Here is an 18,819-nt window from a genome sequence, read left to right as displayed (position 1 = left end):
TCGATCTGTTTCCACACGAGGTTTCATTTTGAGGAATACATGCAATGCAAGTGCGTCAATGGTTCCCTGACTGCCAGTAAGCCCAAATCAAGGACATTTCTATTTCTGTTGCTTTCTGCTCTCGGAAATTTCTTTCAAAAGGCATCAACTGTAGGGCTTTCTGCTTTTCAAACATGAACAATCTTTTGAAGCCTAAGACAAATATTTATGGTTGGGTATAAGAAAAGCTAGCAAAGACCGGAACAAAAGGTTAGGGACACAAAGTGATCACAGATTACTTAATTGGTCAGAAAACCAGTAAAAAAAATATCCCACGACCATTTGACACACAGGTGTAGACACAATAAACGCACAAAGTTCAAAGATTTTTCTTCTCTTTATTTAAACACAAATACATTTACAGCATGCAAGTAAGTTAAAACTATGTGGCGTCTTCCCCAAACCAATTGTTTTAATGCATCTTAAGTGTACTGAAGTTAAATCATCATATTCCACAGGTAGAATTGTCCTCTCATGTCAAATTTAGAATTACACACAGTAGTGAGTCAGCATTTAAGTTATGCAAATAATTTAGTCGTTCACCTGAAATAAATATTATTTCACCGAGTTCCTATCCTAAACCATCTTGTAAAAAATATGATCTAGAGGAACGTAAAAATAAGAACCATTCAAAGACTGCAAGTTTAAATAGCAGTGTTGAACATTCCCTGTAGAGACTGAAGATTCATTTACAAAAAACAGTAATTGTCCCGTCCAGCTGACCTGTGACAGCCAAACCTGAAAACAAAAAGGTTTTTTGTTCTGTTTTTTCCTTTTTACATTTTAAGAGGCAGTTCTTGGTAAACTCCATAAAAGGTTTAAAATAAAAAAAGTTTAAATATAAAAAGGTGACGTACACCGAGCTACAGATTAGTTACCATTGATTTATTTTTTTTAAACACAGCAATTCTCAGCACCAAAACCCACGATGATTACCTACAGAAACGAAACCCCCATTCACAGGCACGAGAAAAAAAATCCTGCTTCATTTGAATGCATATTAAAGAAAGCTGGGTTTTGCTTTTATGATTGCAAATTAACAAATGAAGGCCTGAAAACCTGCAGTTAATGTAGAGAGATAACGAACAGTGCTGCTTCCATTATGAGAAATCTCATTTGGAACAGCTTGTTGTTCCTTTTCTTTCCTCAGTGTGCTGTATTTAAACACGCTCTGAAACAAGAAGCAAGTTTGGAGTGTTTGGCAGCCTTCACCAACAGAAGCCTTAAAAGCTGAAAACTCCAAAAATAGTGAGGTTTCTGACTGATACACTCAACCTTTCAAAAGCAAACTATTAAAAATTCAGACTACTGTAGATATAGAAAACTAGTGGTTCAAGTCTGACTACATCATAATATAAATGTTTTGTCTATTTATAATATAAAAGTTGAACGTGAATTGCTGTCTGAACAGTCACAGAATCTGTCTCCACAATAATTGATGAATACCCATCAAGAAAACTCCAACTAACACCCAAAGCAGTATTAACCGGGCATGGAAAGCTATCCGAGTTCCTTCCGTAACATTTAGTTCCTTCTTTCTCAAAGACCCGATAACTAATTTCTACTCAGAGGCCATTCTAAAACTTATAGTGGCTAAACCCTACGAATAAGTTGGGTTAGCTAAAAATTATGCTAGAGGAGTTTAAAACCCAGATTCAGCTCAGTGGGAATATTAGAGCTCAAAAAAACCCCAACCAAACAGAAAAACCCATGTTTCATTTCATTAGCCACTTGACAGGACTTTATTGCAAAGAGAAGAAAAAATATTCAACAACTACTACTTTGGACATCTCATATAGCTACTTACAAACGGATTACAAATACAGTTCAGTGTAGTGCTTTATTTTTATTTTTAAACGCATCTCTGGGACTTCCAGATACATCCACTTTAAGAAGTCGTATCCTTTATTAGGTGTATCTGAAGTTGTTGCTGAAATTAATTTTCATTGAAAGTTAAAATTTTAGCCCGAAGTTCCAGCACTGTGTATGTAGTGGAATATCAAGTTAAATTTTAGATTGTGCTCATTTCACTACAATAAAACAGCGAAAGTGAACCGTCACAGAGACAAATGGATAAACAAGCCCATCAGAATGAAGCAGAATGTTTTCACTCCACCAGACTGTACTGTGTGTAGAATCAGGAACAGGACAGATGAGACAATCCATTGCCAAAGTCTTTTTTGTAAACTTGGTTTACTCCTGTACTGTACAGTATTTAATTCTAAGTCACCCGATAAACGGGCATCGAATCAGATAACAGTGAACAGCCTTGTTCATACTGAACTCCTTAGTTCTGCGGTGCAGGGCTCGCAGTGCCTCATGGCAGTTGTCCTAAGCACGCTTCAGTATTCTTACGCTGTACAAATAAGTTTAGTTCCAATGCTCTATGTAGCATTCCAAAAGAAAACCGTCATGTTATGCAGAGTGCCGTTCTAGTGCAGTGGGACACGTAGTGTTATGTGAAGTGATGGAAATGAAAATATACTTAAACACTGTTGCACATTCCCTAAGACAATAAAATGTACACAAAATAAGCTAGAAAATTTGAACTAAGATTTTCTTAATGTACATTCAGCTTGGCACAGTGCAGACTAAATTTAAGACATGAAAGACAAACTGTGTAATGAGCAGAGCTACACTTTAACTAACATGTCATTTTTCAAGACGCCAAAATTGCACTCTAGTTCGTTTGTCTGGGGAGAAGGGGAAATAGTTAGCAGAATTTGTAGAAGGGGAAAGAGCTGTACAGGCCAGGTATAATTTATACATTTTCAAAAAATAATCCTACAGTCCCCAAAGGGAGAGATTATTGTCATGGAATGACTCCCTCTATATGATATCCAATCCTCCTCATGCTGCGTTAACCTCTCAGCAACTGTAAATGAGAAAAATAAAGGAGTTAAGTGTTCGTACTTCATAAGCCAAAAAAGCCAAGCTATTTACACTTACAGTAGAGCACGTTCACTATTTATATAGCTCTTAAGAGCTCAATTCTTAAACCACTTAAATAAATGCTAATACAACATCTGCTTCAGAATGAGAAATTACGCAACGCAAAGCATTTAAGCAATGCTGGCTGTTAGCAACACAACTTTACAGCAAGATAAGCTGACTAATACAATCAAGACTGGATACTGGAAAGTAGCAAGCATTACAATCCAGGCAATTCTATCTCATCTCCATTTCCCACAGCTATTGCTACTTTTCCAGGGAAGAGAGAACTCTCTGGGTACCACCTACCCACCAAACAGCTGCTGCTCTTTTGGAAAGATGAGGAGGGAATGAAAAGATAATTTGGCACCAATCACACTGAGGAAGTTTGATTTCTGTAGGGCAGTAGCAACTGTCTGACACGCTCTGCATTGAGCAGAGAATATCTAGAGTGATTTGTTACATGGTAGTCTCCAGATATTGAACAGCAAATCATGTTTCTACTGTACCAGAAGTTCTAACCTAACCAGAAATCCAGATGCTTGCTATCTTGGTATTAGCCCTCAGAAGAAAAAAAGGAAGAAAGAAAAAGACCATCGTTCTGTTCTTAAGTGCTAAACTCAGCTTTATTACATAGCCACAGGTAACATGCCTATACTGAAAGAAATCCATGAAAGCTTTACAACTGCCTAAAGGGACTCTGTGAGTGTATTACGTCATTGGTTTCTTTTGTCATTTGGTTGTTCTTGCTTTTTTTTTTTTTTAAACTTATCTATTTTTCACTCCCTGATGATTTATCTACAAATAGTCCAAAAGTCAAAGTGCTAAGTCTCCTATTTGAATTCCCCGTGACCAACAGTGAAAGTTCCTTCTTCAAAGCAAGATAAAAGCTCAAAATTCAGTTACTTATTGCTGGCTGTATCAATATTTTAAGTACCCTTAAAGATGTATGACATTTAGTAGTGCCTCTCTCTTTACAGATGTAGGCAGCGCTATTTTACCACAAGTATCCACATGCTCTAAGCATGTAAAATAAATCAGGTCAATCACACCTTCAGATGCCTGTGCATTGGACAGCTAAGCTAGATTGCCTTCATAATCAAAGCAGCTGCAAGATTAACTTCACCACGTCAAAATGTGAATCAAACGTCCGCGAATTGCCAGCTCCTTGGTCACTGACAGTAGATGTTACTCCGAGTTAAATTACATTCCACTTCATCTTCTACCTTAAGAGAGACTCCTGAACAGAACTAGGTACCTCTAACTACTTCTACAGCCTGAGTTTCTTCCCTCAATTAGAGGGAAAGACTTGAAAAGACATTCAGCTAACAACAATAAATGAATGAAAACAAGATTTATATAAGCTGCTCTGGAGCCATTCAGAAAGAGAAAGGCCAAGGAGTTAAGCACCACACGATCACGTTAGAAGTATTTTCAGCTGAAGATACAGATAATCTTAGCTAAGAAATCCTAGAAGACATTCATATTAGAACACTCAAAAGTGAGGACATGACAGAGGATGCAGCTAAGCATTACTGTTAGGTGGCCAATAAATCAACTACAGTGCAGATGTTAACAAAAAAAGAGACTTAATTCTACGAATAATGTACATCTATAAGTACCTGACTCAGTTTAATGGCTTTTAAAATTGAGACTACATCTCTAATCTCATAAGTGCACATAATGATATCAACTGCTGTAGCTGTATTTTAATTAGTAAATTTAAATTTACTGGACAGAGACATTACTTTTCCATTAAATACTTGCAAATTGCTGACACATGAAACAATGTACATAGTTGGTAAAAACAGCAAGGAAACAATGTATAAGAATAGGGTCGTCTTTATTTTATTGCTGAATGCTTTCTGAAGGGAACTAAAAAAAAAAAAGCAAGCCAAAAGAAGGTGAAGTCTCCACTCCCTTCCCAAATACTAGCTATTTGCTATGGCTGGTAACAACATCCTACTCTTTTTTTTTTGTTTGTTTTTACACGCATTTTGTTCTGCTGCAACAGAACTCCAGCATTACTGGTTGACAAAAAATGCTAGTTTCAAAACAAAAGCAATTGCATTAATCAGATGCACATCGATACCGATTCTCTAACTATAAACTCCAGGAAAAAAACTTATGATTATTCATGTGATTTTATACAGAAGAATGGATAGTAATCAAGCTAACACAAAAGCAGTCTAGTTGCACATCTAAAACAAATCCTTCAAGCCCAACTTACACTTTGTCCTGCCGTCCTCCACCTCCACGCAGTGCAACTGGCTGGCTGTTCTGAGTGAATGCACCTCCCCCACGAATTGCACTTGGATGAGTTGGAGAAGCTGCTGGATGTTGGCCAGGACGGATGGGCTTGGCTGCACAAAAAGAAACATGACTTACAGGTTTGTACGTAGCACTTCCATCATTCAAATTTATTAATGCTTTATTTTATAGTGTCCTAGGAGTAATAATAAAAATTGAATGCACTTTGAATTAAAAGAAAACAAGTGTAGGAGTCAGTATTTTGAGAACTTGTTAGATTAGTACTGAGCGCTGAAACGTTTTCCTTATATTGCCCCTACTAGAATTAATGCTAACAAAGTTTCTTTTATAATAATTACCTTCACATGTATTATCTGCTCCACCTAATGGATTTCCTTGTAAGAGCACTGTTTCTTGTCAGGAAGAACTCAATTCATCACAAGTTCTGTGAGCATTATGTTCCTGTGAAGAATTATATCCCACTGTGCACCTCACACCTACCTCTAGTTACACTGCTCTGCGAGCAGATCTGCATAAGGATTACTCCACAAATAACACGGCTCCATGCACTACTTACCAGCACTATTATAATACTTGCTATATTTTGGAATGCCTCGAGCCTCCTTTTCTCAAGGCTAAACAACCCCAGTTCCCTCAGCTCTCCTCGTAAGGCCTGTGCTCCAGGACCCTCACAGCTTCCTTGCCCTTCTCTGGACGCACTCCAGGGCCTCAACGTCTTTCTTGTAGTGAGGGGCCCAAAACCGAACTCGGTACTCGAGGTACAGCCTCACCAATGCTGAGTACAGAGGGACAATCACCTCCCTGCTCCAGCTGGCTACGCTACTTCTCACACAAGACAGGAAGCCAGGATGCCATTAGCCTTCTTGGCCACCTGGGAACGCTGCTGGCTCATATTCAGCGAAGAGTTCACGAACACCCCCAGATCCTTTTCCTCCACACAACCTTACAGCCACTCTGCCCCAAGCCTGTAGCACTGCGTGGGGGTTGGAGCGATCAAACTGCAGGACCCAGCACTTGGTCTTGTTAAACTTCATCCAGGCCTGCCCCTCCAGCCAGTTTTTCCTCCCAGCAAAGGGTGTACCTATCCAAGCCATGGGCTGCCAGATAGTCCAGGAGAATGCTGTGGGAGACAGCAAAGGCGTTGCTGAAGTGTAGGTAGACTGTGTTGACAGTCTTTTCCTCGTCCACCAGACAGGCCACCCACTCATAGAAGGAGATGAGGTTGGTCAAACAGGACCTGCCTTTCACAAACCCAAGCTGGCTGGGCCTGACTCCCTTGTTCTGCACATACTGTGTGACTGCACTCAAGATGATCTGCTCCATGACCCTAGATTCTCCTTACAACCCTTCTAGTAGCTTTCACACTGGAAAGCCTCCAGCCATCAAGGACCTCTCTGGTCGACCAGTACCGCTGACAGATGATGGAAAGCAGTTTGGTAATCACGTCCCCTAGCTCCCTCAGCACTCTCAGATGGATCCCGTCTGGCCCCATGGACTTGTGACAGTCCAGATGGAGCAGCAGGTTTCTGTTTTCATCTGAATTGTGGGGGGTTTATTCTGCTCCCCATCCCAGACTTCCAGGTCAGAAGGCTAAGTACCTCGAGGATAACTGGTCTGACTATTAAAGACAAATGTAGAGAAGGCATTGAGAACTTGAAACCTTTCCCTGTCCTCAGTCATGTTTCCCACTGCATCCAGTAAAGGACGGAGATTCTCCTTGCCTCTCCTCCTATTGTTAATATATTTGTAAAAACATTTTTTGTTGTCTTTCACTACAGTGGTCAGGTTGAGCTCATGCTGGGCTTTTGCCTTTCTAGTTTTCTCCCTGTGTATCCTAGCAATTTCCTCGTGCTCTCCCTGAGCTGCTTGTCCCTTCCCTTCTTCCACAGCAGATAAACTCTCTTTTTCTCCAGGAGTCTCAGCAAAAGTTCCCTGTTCAGACACACTGGTCTTCTTCCCTGACAGCTCATTTTATGGCACAGGGGGACAGCCTGTTCCTGCACCTTTACGACTACCTTCTGAGGAGCATCCAGTCTTCCAGGACTGCACTGCCCTTCAACACTGACTTCCAAAAGGACCCTCCCTACCAGTGTCCTGAACAGTTCAAAGTCTGCCCTGACTTCAAGAGTCCAAGCCAGCAGTTTTGCTGACCCCCCTCCTGACTTCACCAGAAATAGAGAACTCTACCATTTTGTGGTCACTCCGTCCAAGACAGCTCCCAGCCACCACATCTCCCACCAGTCCTTCTCCACTCACGAACAGGTCTAGTGGGGCACCTCCCCGGTAGGCTCTCTTACCAGCTGTGTCAGGAAGAGATATTCCACACACTCCTAGACTGCTTCCTCTGCCCTGTATTGTATTTCCAGCATGTATCAGGGAAGTTCAAGTTCCCCATGAGAACAAGGGCAGTTAAATGCACAGCTACTGCCAGTTGCTCATAGAATGCCTCATCTGTTTCTTCATCTTGGTGAGGGTCTGTTATAGACCTTGTTGGTCTTCTCTCCCTGATCCTCACCCACAGGGGCTCAACCTTATCATTCCCAGTCCTGATCTCTGCAACATCCAAACACTATAACACAGAGAGCCATACCACCACTCCACACCTCCTTCCTTGCCTATTGAACAGAAGCATCTAGGTTTCAGCAGACAGTGGTTACAAAGCAACTACAGGTAGCAACTACCTCAGAGAAACACCTCTCAATTTCTGATCTTTAGGAAACTGATCTCCAGCAGCACGGGCCTTGTTCAATCAGACATTTAAGTACAGGAGGCTTTATACCTGTGATAAACTCACTACAGAATTGTCTTCTTTGTCTTCTTAGAGATCTCTCGAGACAAAGACAAAGCAGGAAAGCACCAGTCTTTGCATCGTCACTTAAAGCATCCCAAAAAACAAACCCAAACCCCCTGCTGTTCCCAAGCTGTTTTTTTGACAGCTTAGTCTGCAACAGGTCTTGATGTGCCTACAGAACACAAGTTCAACTCCAACTCTCACTTCAGTTGTGTCAGAATTTAAGGAAAGTATATTGATTACTTAAATTCTGGTAAAGAACAACAAAAAGGCTGGACCACAAAGTTCCTGCTACAAAAAAAAAAGCAACAGGCACAGGTACATCATCCTCCACAGGTCTCTCACACCCTCCTGGCCCTCAGTGTTTGACAGCATAGCAGCTGATGGGAAGGAAGACCAGGGAGCATGACTGTCTTCCCATCACGCAGTAAGAAATACTATTAGCTATCACCATTTTTTTTATTTTTTTTTTTTTGTCTAGGAGGACTTACTGAATACCACGTTTTGGAACAAAGAACCAAAAAGGAAATTAAATTGGGGATCTTTGGATGTTAGATATAGGTTTCTGTCTGTATCATTCCATACAGAATCTACGGAAAGGAAGACAATTTTTGTTATTTTTGAATGCAATGACTTAATCCCTCTTCTTGCCTTGGAATACCTACTAAGTCTTCAACATTCTTATGAAATGATGTTAATAGAACTAAGACATGCATTCAGTGTACTGTTTTGTTCTAGGAGATAGAAAACATATTCAGGCCATAATTCTAGGTAAAATTTTCCCAGCTTATACGATGGATCACAGAAGTGATCCACCAAATAAAAAAACAAAACACACACACAGTCCAACTATTAACCACGAGAGAACTTGTAGAATAAAACACACCATGTACACGAGTGGATCCAACTACAGCTGAAAAATACACATGTGGAAGAAAGTAAACCAGGAGAGATGGAAGTTTTAGGAGCCAAGGGTTTCTTTACTAACCAATTTGTGCAGAATGTCCTCGTCTGGCCATATTTTTGGATCTTACAGCTTCCTTTATACGATCTACTTCCTGCTGATACCGCTTGCGATCACGAGATGCGTTCTCTTTGGCTTCCTTCAGTGCAGACTCCAAAGCTTTAACTCTTTCAGCTGTAGCCCTAAGTCGCTTCTCCAGTTTAGGAAGTTCACAGCGAAGATCTGCGTTATCACGTACCAGCTACAAAAATTAGATCTATTAATTTCTTGGTTTCTCTCTTCATGGGTAGAACCAACCAACCAATAACCCCCCCGATGAGGCTACTGTATAGTACGTATGGTACAGTTGGGCACCTATGCTAGTGTACTTAAACTTTTACTGAATCTAATAGCTCAGTACTAAGATTGTCATTTGAATGTCTGTTACTGTAAAAGAATATGCTATCTAACATAGACACTTAATACTCTACGAGCTGTCAGAGACAAGCATGCATCCCCCAGACTGAGACAATAACTCTTAACACCAGCTTCAGTCTTCTTTGGCTTAAACACAACTATTTTGTTGCATTCCCACATTCACTTAAGGTATCTATTAAATTATTCTTATAGGAAAAATTTAGCCTACTGTTTTCTATCAAGAAATACATTCAAGACATTGAGATACTTTCAGAACAGTTACTTCATGACCAATGTGTAATTAGTCACTTCCATAATAATGGAGCTTAAGTAGTCTGTTTGCTTTTAATTAAACTTGAAATTAAGTCTCATTGTACCTGCTTGTGAACCTTTGTAAGCTGTTCAAGATTATTCTCAAGGAAAGAAATCTTCTGCTTTTGTGCAGCACTGCCTCCTGTATCATCCGAGTCAATCTCAGCACTCTGCAGTAACAAAGGCATGGGAAGGAAGTAAAGATATCGAGTACAAATCCGAATTTACATATTAAGATCAAACCAGAAAAAATTACACTGCATACAGATCAATTTCAAACTTAGTTCTAAACTGAGATGTATACAACAATCTCAGAGACACCAGGTATCATTACAGCACCTCATTACCTTTTTAACTCTAGTAGCCAGATCTTGAACAAATAGCTTCCGAAGATTGTGGAGAGTCTGAAGTTCTTTAGCCTAAAGTTGAGGAGGGGAAAAAAAAAATAATTATTTCTGAAGGAAAAAAGCAAGTAAATCTATTTCCTTTGGAATATGTTTTGATGAGCTTACCACAGTCTCTTCCAAACCCTTTAAATCTTGCCTCGCTTGTTCCCGTCTGTCCTGCATAACCCTAAAAGAGAATACATTCATCCTAAAGCATCTGAGCAAAACTGGAAATGCTTTAGGAGACTAGAGTGTAACTATATGGTTGAAATGAAAAACCATTTATTTTTCAGCTCAAGTCCTCACAATTAAGGATATAACCAACTGATGACACAACATCTAAAATCCACAAAGAACAAGGGAGGAAGCTGCAAAACGAAAAGAGGGAGAGCTTCTAATACTTAAATGATACAAACAAGTACTTCCAGCTGTCTAAATTATACATTTCTAAAATGAGTAAAGGAAGATTTTCAGAATCAAGTTCAGTAACACCAGTGAAAGTCCCATTCTACAAATGCTTTTCTCTTCAACCATCTGTGAACATGTTAAGTATCAAGTGATGGATTTGGGATTTTCTCTTTTTGTTCCACCTCCATTACATTTGCCAAAGCTTGCATCGTATATAGGAATATAACCCAACAATACTGCTTTGCAGAGCTCCTGTCTTCCTACTTAATGTGAAAGCATTGACTGCACTGCTAACACTCCTGAATGTTCTCCTCATCCAGTTACATTACTAGATCGCAGTTAAATGATTAAACATCTGAGGTGATAAAATACGCTTAAGAATTTATCAGCATTCTATCCATTTTCCAGACCTCACTGGAAAAGTAGTTGTACACACCTTAAGCAACTATTTAAGTCAATAAAATGTGAATAATCAGCATTATTTCTGGTCTGCCCTTTGCCAGCACACTTCTGATGTGCAATGGAAAATAACTGGATTGAAAGGGGAGGACACAATATCAAATGAATTTTTAATGTTTCTTGCAGGTCCTTGGAAGAGCAAAGTTTCTAACATAGCAAGTCCCTTAAAGAGATCGATGCTATATGTTCCTTTTATTAGCCTGCAAATCAAAATACAAAACAAGAATGTGGTATGTTTATCAAGTCTTATATGACAAGATCTATTGTAAGTGATGGTGAGTGGCATATGGAATAAATAAGGTGGACTTAGAAGACCAAACTACTACTCAAACCTTAGTTACTTTAACCAACAATATATTTCACAGTAAAGGTACTGAACAGAATGTGCTGATTATCACTTATTCATACAGATCAATTGAGTCTGATCAGACTCAATCTAACTAGCAAAATCACAAGAACTAGAAAGAGTAGGAATCTGCTACCGTGTTAGCACAAGTCTCTTCTAGTCTTACAGCTGTAAAAATGTGAAGTTAATTGCTCCACCCTGTAGTACATTAATAATGAAAAATACCTGGCCTTTTGTCACATAAAACCATGACAGCTTTGCATCCTTCACTGTCTTCCTTCCAACTTTATATACTAAGGCAGTGAAAAAGGTTCTAAAAATTAAATTCAAGGTGGCTCTGGAGCCTCCTTTTAATAAGCATGTCTACCATACACTGAAAGCAATTTCATCATCATATCAGGTCACTAGTTTAAAAAGAGAATTCCTCCACACACTTCTTTTATGTGAGATTATCACTTACGTAAGTTCATGCAGTTTTCTACTTTTCTCCTGATCAGTTGCTTTCAACTTCTCATGCTCAACTCTAAGACGTTCCTGTTCAAGCATCATCTTCTGATTTTGGCTGAAGACAAAGTAAATGATTAGATGTATTTTTAAAAGGATGGGAAAGGAATAAGGAACAGAACTACACATCTTTGATAACTATTTAAATTAGATTTAAGCAAAAAGACCTCTGTTGACTTACTGTCATGACGAGCATCCAGAAATCTACTAAACTGCAATCCAAGTCATGTTATCAATAATTACTAACTAAGGCTTCAGAAATGTTGTCTCAGTCAACTGAACCCATCACAAAATACATCCAGTAAAGTGACACAAATAAGGTACTGCTGAAGAAAACCCCACTTCCCCCCCATCCCTACTGTCCTTCTTCTGTAATTGCACAGTCTAGAGACATTCTGCATTACCAAAATGATGACAGTTGCTTACTCTTGGAGTTCAGTGATAAGCTTCTCCTTTGCATCAACTTCATCTCGCAGGCTACTGATTTGTTTCTGATGCGTCTCACGATGGCTCTGTATCTGCTGTTCCACAGCTTGCTATTAGAACAAAAAACCCAGCATATATTATATGCTTTGAGAAGTTGTTATCATTTGCTGTGTTAAAAAAAAGAAATCAATTTACCTTGACTTCATTTGCAGTTTGAACCTTATTTAAGTGCTCCTTCTCCATCTCATGGACTTTTTCTAGTAGAAATGGGAGAAAAGAGAAGACATTTCAGCCAGATATCTAGGCTATCACAAGGAAGATGGAGGTAGTTCCCCTTTCCTCCTCTCACACACCTTAAAATTCAGAAGTTGTCCACATGTGTACCAATCAAAATCAGTAAGATCTTAATTTAATCCTACCCTTAACAGTTCAACAAAGCAAGTATGCCTTCCTGTTGACTAATTCTGTAAGTTCAGTAGCAAAAAGCTATCTTATAGCTCTGTCCTTCAATCTAGACAGACCAATTTCCTATTTATTATTACGTATTTAAATTGGGGTGGGGGATGGAGAGAGACTACAAAAAGCTATTCTTACCTTGCGCTCGCAGTTGAACCAGTTCTTCATTAAGGGAATCCACAGACTCTTCCAGTTGTCTCTTTTTCTGTTCCACATTCTGAAGATATTCAGTCAACGACTTGATCTTGGCTTCGTGCTTGTAGAATGAAACGATTCATTTACTTCAGAACTAGGTATCATGGAATCACATCTACATAAACACCTTGTACTTTTTTTTTCCCCTAAAAAAAGTAACCTGGTCTCAAAATAAAAATGGTGCAAACTAAACCTCTAAAAAGAATATGACTACATGACTAGATCTGTAACACAGACTGTTAGAACGTCTTGCATTCATGTTGCTTAACTGTGTGAAGTACATTCAGGGAGAAGAGATGTGTTTGAATGTTAAACGCCATCACAAGAAAGAGGCTCACTGCATTTAGAAAACTGCACAGAAATAAGCATCTTCTGATACAAGAGATGATCTTTATGTAAACCAAAATATAAAGAAATTAAACTGTATATGTAATCACAATTTTGGTAGTTGTTCTAAGTCACATTGCTCATCTTCTCTAACAATCGCAATGAAGAGGCCAGTCATGCAGAAGTAATTTTCATCTGCTATGTAAAACTACTGTAATATCACTGTGCTAATGCTACCTCTCCCACTTCCAACCTGCTGCATTAGTGCAGAGCACAAGATTTGTGAGATCTGTATCTGTAAAGGATCACATGATGGAGAACATAAAGATTCTAGTATTTAATACAAATGTTACAAAAGCACTATCAGGCTGCAAACATATTGTGAAAATTCTGACATCCAGTCACACAATTGCTCAAAAGCACCCAAACTTCAGAGAACACTGAGGATACAGCTGAGTCCTGTAAAGAAACACTTACCTGGGAGATACGGAGCTGACAGGCAGCCAGTTCCTTCTCATTTTCTTCCATTTTCTTATTGCTTTCAGCCTGCGTGCCTTCCAACTGTTTGCATCGTTTTACCATTGTTTTTACTTCTGATTTCATTTTGCTAATGTACAGCCTTGCAACTGTGAATTCTTCATCTATCATGCCAGTTCCCTCAGGCTGCTGAAAATTGTGGAACACATTTAGAAAGCTTAGGTACAGAAACAGAATTAAAGATGAGGCAAAGCAACTTAGTGCCTAGCATCCTGGCACCGACCCCAACTGGTAATCACAGCACTGGGGCATCAAAATGAACTTAAATGAATAACCTGGAAGTGTAGCATGCTTAAAAGGTTACCTTTAATACCTCATCCCTTACAAGCTTAATTCTTACGAACCTGACTGAGGTACTTACAACTTGCATCTGCAGGTTAACGCAAAAAAGTATTAACTGATAGAACCCAGACTCTTGAAAATAATTATTACTTTTGTTGGCTTGTTTTCTTTTCCTGAGCTACTTTGTTAGCACAAAGGTAATGCATCACTTACAGCACTGCTTACACTCCTGTCCTACAATCATTTTTTAGATTAAACTTTATTTCAGTTATACGTTCCATTTTTCGCATAATCAATTTCTCCCTGGCACCTGGTAAGTCACAGTAAAAGCAAGGAATAACCTCATGCTGAATTTACTAATATATGAGGCTTCCTATGGTGGTTATTTTTACTGTACTAAGAAATCTCACCCCACCCATCCACAGCGTGTGTGTAACACATGGCACTAAAACTTGTGTTAATTCTTACCTTGACATCATTATTTCCTACTGCGATTCCTATTTCTGCAAGATCTTTTAGTAAGGAGGCCATCATCTCTGTTGCTCGTTTCTTCTGATGGTTTGTCATTTCTTTAAGTTTTTGAAGCTCTGCATCTATACTAGCTAAAGTAACCTACAGTAAAAATAATTGCATTTTAATAAACAATAAGCACATGCTTTTAGAACTATTTTTATATTACGTAACATTGCAACATCAAAACACAGAACCAGTTCTGGGAGTCTGTAAGCACTACTGTTACTCTGGAGCAGATCTGCAGTTAGTTTGAACTGCTGTGGTTGCAGCAGCTGCAATTCAGCAGCGTGTATGCTCAAAAGTTGTCTGCTCTTTGTTTACCAGTTTTAAAACACAAGTGTGAAGTTTTACAGCAGAAACATTTCAGTGGTGCCAAAGGCTAGTTACTGCGTGGGTTTGCTGTGACAGACTGAGAATGACAACGTCTTAATTTTACTTCTACATCCATCTCTCGGTTCTGTCAACACACATCAGCATCAAAACTGCAATAATCTCTGAATGCTACTGAGAAGACTACCAGAGTTTTCACAGATAGTTTCACTAGACAGATGAAGAAACTTTGACACAGCAAGAAGCCTTTCAGGACTTACCTACCATGAAGGAATTCACAGGTTTTCATACAAGAGAGAAGAAGGGGAGAAAGAAAAAGCCAGATAGAAAGTCTATCAGCTATTTAGGTAATCAAATAAGGTGTTTTCTGGTATTGAACAAGTTTTAAGTCTAAACTCTCATTTTCCTCTTAAGAAAAAGATTCGACTTCAAGCAAGATATACAGCTAAAGCAAGAAAAATTATATATTGAAGATTCTCAGTAATTTGATCCATTTTCCTACCGATTTTTGATTGAGTTCATCACTGAGCAGTTCATATTCCTTCGCCTTATCTTCTACTTCCTGAGACTTCTGATCATAATTGACGGCTAATTCTTCAAGAGCTTGTAGCACCTCTTTCACTTCCTCTTTAGAGGCATCATTTTCAGCCTGAAGGCGATTCAGTTCAGCTTGCAGATTGTCTTGGTCCCGTCTGGTTGATGCTAGAAGCTGCAACATTGATAGAGATTTATTTAAAATAATAACAAATCATTATCAAGAAAACTGCATTAATAAGTGAAATCTTAATGCTTTTATCTACTGTAATTGCTCATCTCTACTTTTTTTATGGCGTCTAGCATAACAAAGTAAGGACACTGACGACAGGTACAATGAGATACATTATATCCAGGATTCCTCAACTTCTATAGTCTTCGCAAAGTGGAAATGATTACAGACCAAGGCTCTTAAGGTTAGCAAATGAAAACGCACATAAAATACTGTAAGTCCTTAAAAGAGTTGCTGAATACTTCTCATGAGTCTAAAACTGTCAACAAACCAGGGACTAAACTTGCAGCACTTCGACCCAGTTGGCTGCTGCAGAATAGCTAGACAAAATGAAGAGCTGGAAAAGATGCAGATTTAAGTAAAGAGTAAATAATGGCTCCAACTTTCTGCATTCTCAACCCATTTCCTTCTTGCCCAATACATCAAGATGTTTTTAATTATTATTTTTAAAATAAATAAATAGCATTTGTCATTTGCTCCGACATCTTTGTTAAATGAAATTGCTAGGCATTTACCCACGTAATGAAGTTATACTTGTATTCACCTGTTGTCATTGATATTTTGAATATTTCAGTAAGAAGATCCTGAAATAACAAGGAGATACCTCCCTTTTTATTAAGGGCCATAATATTCCACACATACCCCCTGGCCACCTTCTCTGTCGGTACAGCAATATTGACTACAGTAAACAGTAGAAAAGATTTCTTACAGAAAATCCAAGTATCTTCAGCTCAGACAAACTGCTTACTCTGTACAAAGATGACAACAGCCTATGTCTTTGCATAAAATATTTCACAGAATTGCAGGGGTTGGAAGAGACCTCTAGAGACCACCAAGTCCAACCCCCTGCTAAAGCAGGTTCCCTACAGTATGCCACACAGGTTCCTTTTCTCTTCGTGGATACTTAAGGTTCAAGTAGACTGGCTCAAATGCAGCCAGAAATAAAGCATAAGTAGAGAGAAAGAATAGGCAGAGCATTCCAGATTTAAAAAAACTGTACAGTAATAAGCCACCATCCTACTCCCTAGTCATAAACTGTGGCCCATTAAGAATATCTCAGACAGAAAGTCAAAATAAAAAGAAAAATGCAGGTACAAAGTGAAACTCACCTCTTCTTGATCCAGCATTTGTGTTTTCAGTTTTTCTACCAGCTGGCTCTGCTGATTAATTTCTTCATCCTGCAATTGAAGAAAGACTGTTCCATAAACTGACAAATACCACTGAGAAAAAAACAATCTAAGAGAAGGCAGCACCAGGCACATAGTCCTTCCATGTTCTGAGACGACTGGACAACTCAAAGTAGTAAAAGTAAAAAGAAACAAAAAACATTATATACACAGCTTATGTATAAAACACTGCTCCAAAGACAAAATTTTTCTAACTGTGCTTTTACAAATCATCCCCAATCTATTTTAAACTTCCAGAAACAATTCAGATTTAATGAGAAGTTTTTTCTTCTCCAAATTTAGTACTACTGTTCCAATTTTAAATTACACTCAATGCATGTGTATTTTATTTGAAAATAGCAGTTTTTCCTTCCAGTTAACTTTTTTCTGCTGAGTCATTATTTTTCTCCTTCTGGTACAGAACGAATACAAACAGTCAGCTAGGAATGGTCACCATCCAGGAAGCAGAAATGCTACTCGAGATTCTCATTAACTTGTCCTTCTTAACTTTCCTTTTTCTCTCTCTTCCATCCCCACTCCTTCCCGCAAGGTACCTTTGCATCCAGTACAATTTTTTGTAGTTTCAGCAATGGGGCAAGAGCAACTAGGAAAGGATGTTCATTTTGGATGGAATAAAGCAATTTTAGTATCACTTAATCAGAACTTTAATAGAATTAGAGTAGGTGCTTCTGGCAAAAGTTTAAACAAGCTGTAGTAACAAACAAAGACTGGCAAATTAAGTATTATACAATGCATTTCAAGATGCATTTCAAATAGGTCTCACATTAAGTAAGAAAGGCATACCTTGTCATCCAGCTGTTTATATAATTTGGCAATTTCTTCCTCACATTTTCTTCTCTCAGCATCAGTGAAATTGCCAGTTACTCCAATTGTGGTAGCTGGTTTATCATTAATAACAGTAATATCCTTGTCCACTGCAAAAGCTTCTAAGTTGGCCTTCTCTTTGTCAAACTGCTCATCAACGGGTACAGTCTCCCCTTAAATAAAGGAATATACTTATGAAGTATTTTTAGCAGAGTCAGTCATGAAGCACCTTCCACCAAGTATTATTTATTCCCTACCTGCAGTACAGCTCCATGGTTAATAAGCAATCGAGTTCATAGCTTCCATGGCAAAAATGACTGTTCCATCACCCAGACTACCTCCTGCTTACCACTGAACCCCGTTGCTCTGCTATTGGCTCTAACTCTTACATCAAAATATCTTCCAGAACAGCACCTAACTTGCACTGCAGACAGAAATCCCTTCCCCCTCCTCCCCACAGCCCTCCCCCGGGCTCACTGCTGTGACAGGCAGCCATATTTACTGCTAAACTGATCTGCTTCTTAGTCAAAAATATTTGCCCAGTTATACTTTCATGTTTCTGTGTTCAGTAACACTTTTCTGATGAGAACGCTTCATTACCTTCACATTAAGAAGCTACCACATATTAATTTAGGCACTTCTCTGGTAAACTAAAACTAAATTCCTTGGTGTCTTATTGCAAGTGATATGGGCTCTTTCCAACATTCCTGTATCTTGTGTGAATATTCTGAAAGAATTACACTCAACATTCCAGGTGTGGTCTCATACCACCTCAACATAAGACAGAGAAGAGGAAACATAAATAAATAAATCCATTCCATCCCACTCATGTTAAGTAAGAACATTTTTTCCCTCAGATTTACACTAGAATGTGGTGCACAAGTTGCCTGCATGATGGCAAAATCGTCTTCTAAAATTGAAAATTCCAGAATATACCCATATCTTATCCTAAATTTACAGCTTCGTATTTATCTTGCATTTTGCCAGTCACTTCAGCCCAAAAGAATTCAGTCATTCAGAGAGAACAGACACACATTCTGTAGTGTTAGCAATTTATTTTTCTTGCCTATGGAAGTGTCTGAGCTATAAAAGAGGACAAAAATCTCAAAATACTGATTTGAATTTGAAATTTTTTACACAGTTTCTGCAATAACAATATTATTCCCCTCCCCACATAAAATTTTCTGAA

The 18,819-nt window shown here is 38.7% G+C and overlaps 1 protein-coding gene across 2 annotated transcripts in view; it reads right to left on the bottom strand.

The window, feature by feature from the left end:
- Positions 358 to 18,819, bottom strand: part of KIF5B (kinesin family member 5B) — a 34,860-nt gene continuing 16,398 nt past the window's right edge. Inside the window, exons 12-26 of one of the 2 annotated variants that reach the window (XM_021388877.1) lie at positions 17,610 to 17,803; positions 16,749 to 16,817; positions 15,376 to 15,582; positions 14,499 to 14,642; positions 13,689 to 13,877; positions 12,828 to 12,945; positions 12,429 to 12,490; positions 12,234 to 12,343; positions 11,764 to 11,865; positions 10,217 to 10,277; positions 10,052 to 10,123; positions 9,770 to 9,874; positions 9,021 to 9,237; positions 5,201 to 5,333; positions 358 to 2,914 (exon numbers count right to left, since the gene is read on the bottom strand). In XM_021388877.1, the coding sequence (XP_021244552.1) occupies positions 2,908 to 2,914; positions 5,201 to 5,333; positions 9,021 to 9,237; positions 9,770 to 9,874; positions 10,052 to 10,123; positions 10,217 to 10,277; positions 11,764 to 11,865; positions 12,234 to 12,343; positions 12,429 to 12,490; positions 12,828 to 12,945; positions 13,689 to 13,877; positions 14,499 to 14,642; positions 15,376 to 15,582; positions 16,749 to 16,817; positions 17,610 to 17,803 (1,790 nt within the window). In that variant the 3' untranslated portion in view covers positions 358 to 2,907. The remainder of the gene's footprint in view (positions 2,915 to 5,200; positions 5,334 to 9,020; positions 9,238 to 9,769; positions 9,875 to 10,051; positions 10,124 to 10,216; positions 10,278 to 11,763; positions 11,866 to 12,233; positions 12,344 to 12,428; positions 12,491 to 12,827; positions 12,946 to 13,688; positions 13,878 to 14,498; positions 14,643 to 15,375; positions 15,583 to 16,748; positions 16,818 to 17,609; positions 17,804 to 18,819) is intronic. The other variant, XM_021388879.1, reaches the window with a different exon arrangement.

This window comes from Numida meleagris, chromosome 2 (genome assembly GCF_002078875.1).
Source record: "Numida meleagris isolate 19003 breed g44 Domestic line chromosome 2, NumMel1.0, whole genome shotgun sequence".
Lineage (NCBI taxonomy): Eukaryota > Metazoa > Chordata > Aves > Galliformes > Numididae > Numida > Numida meleagris.
The sequence above is the reverse complement of the archived record's forward strand: the minus strand, read 5'-3'. Positions and strand labels throughout refer to the sequence as shown.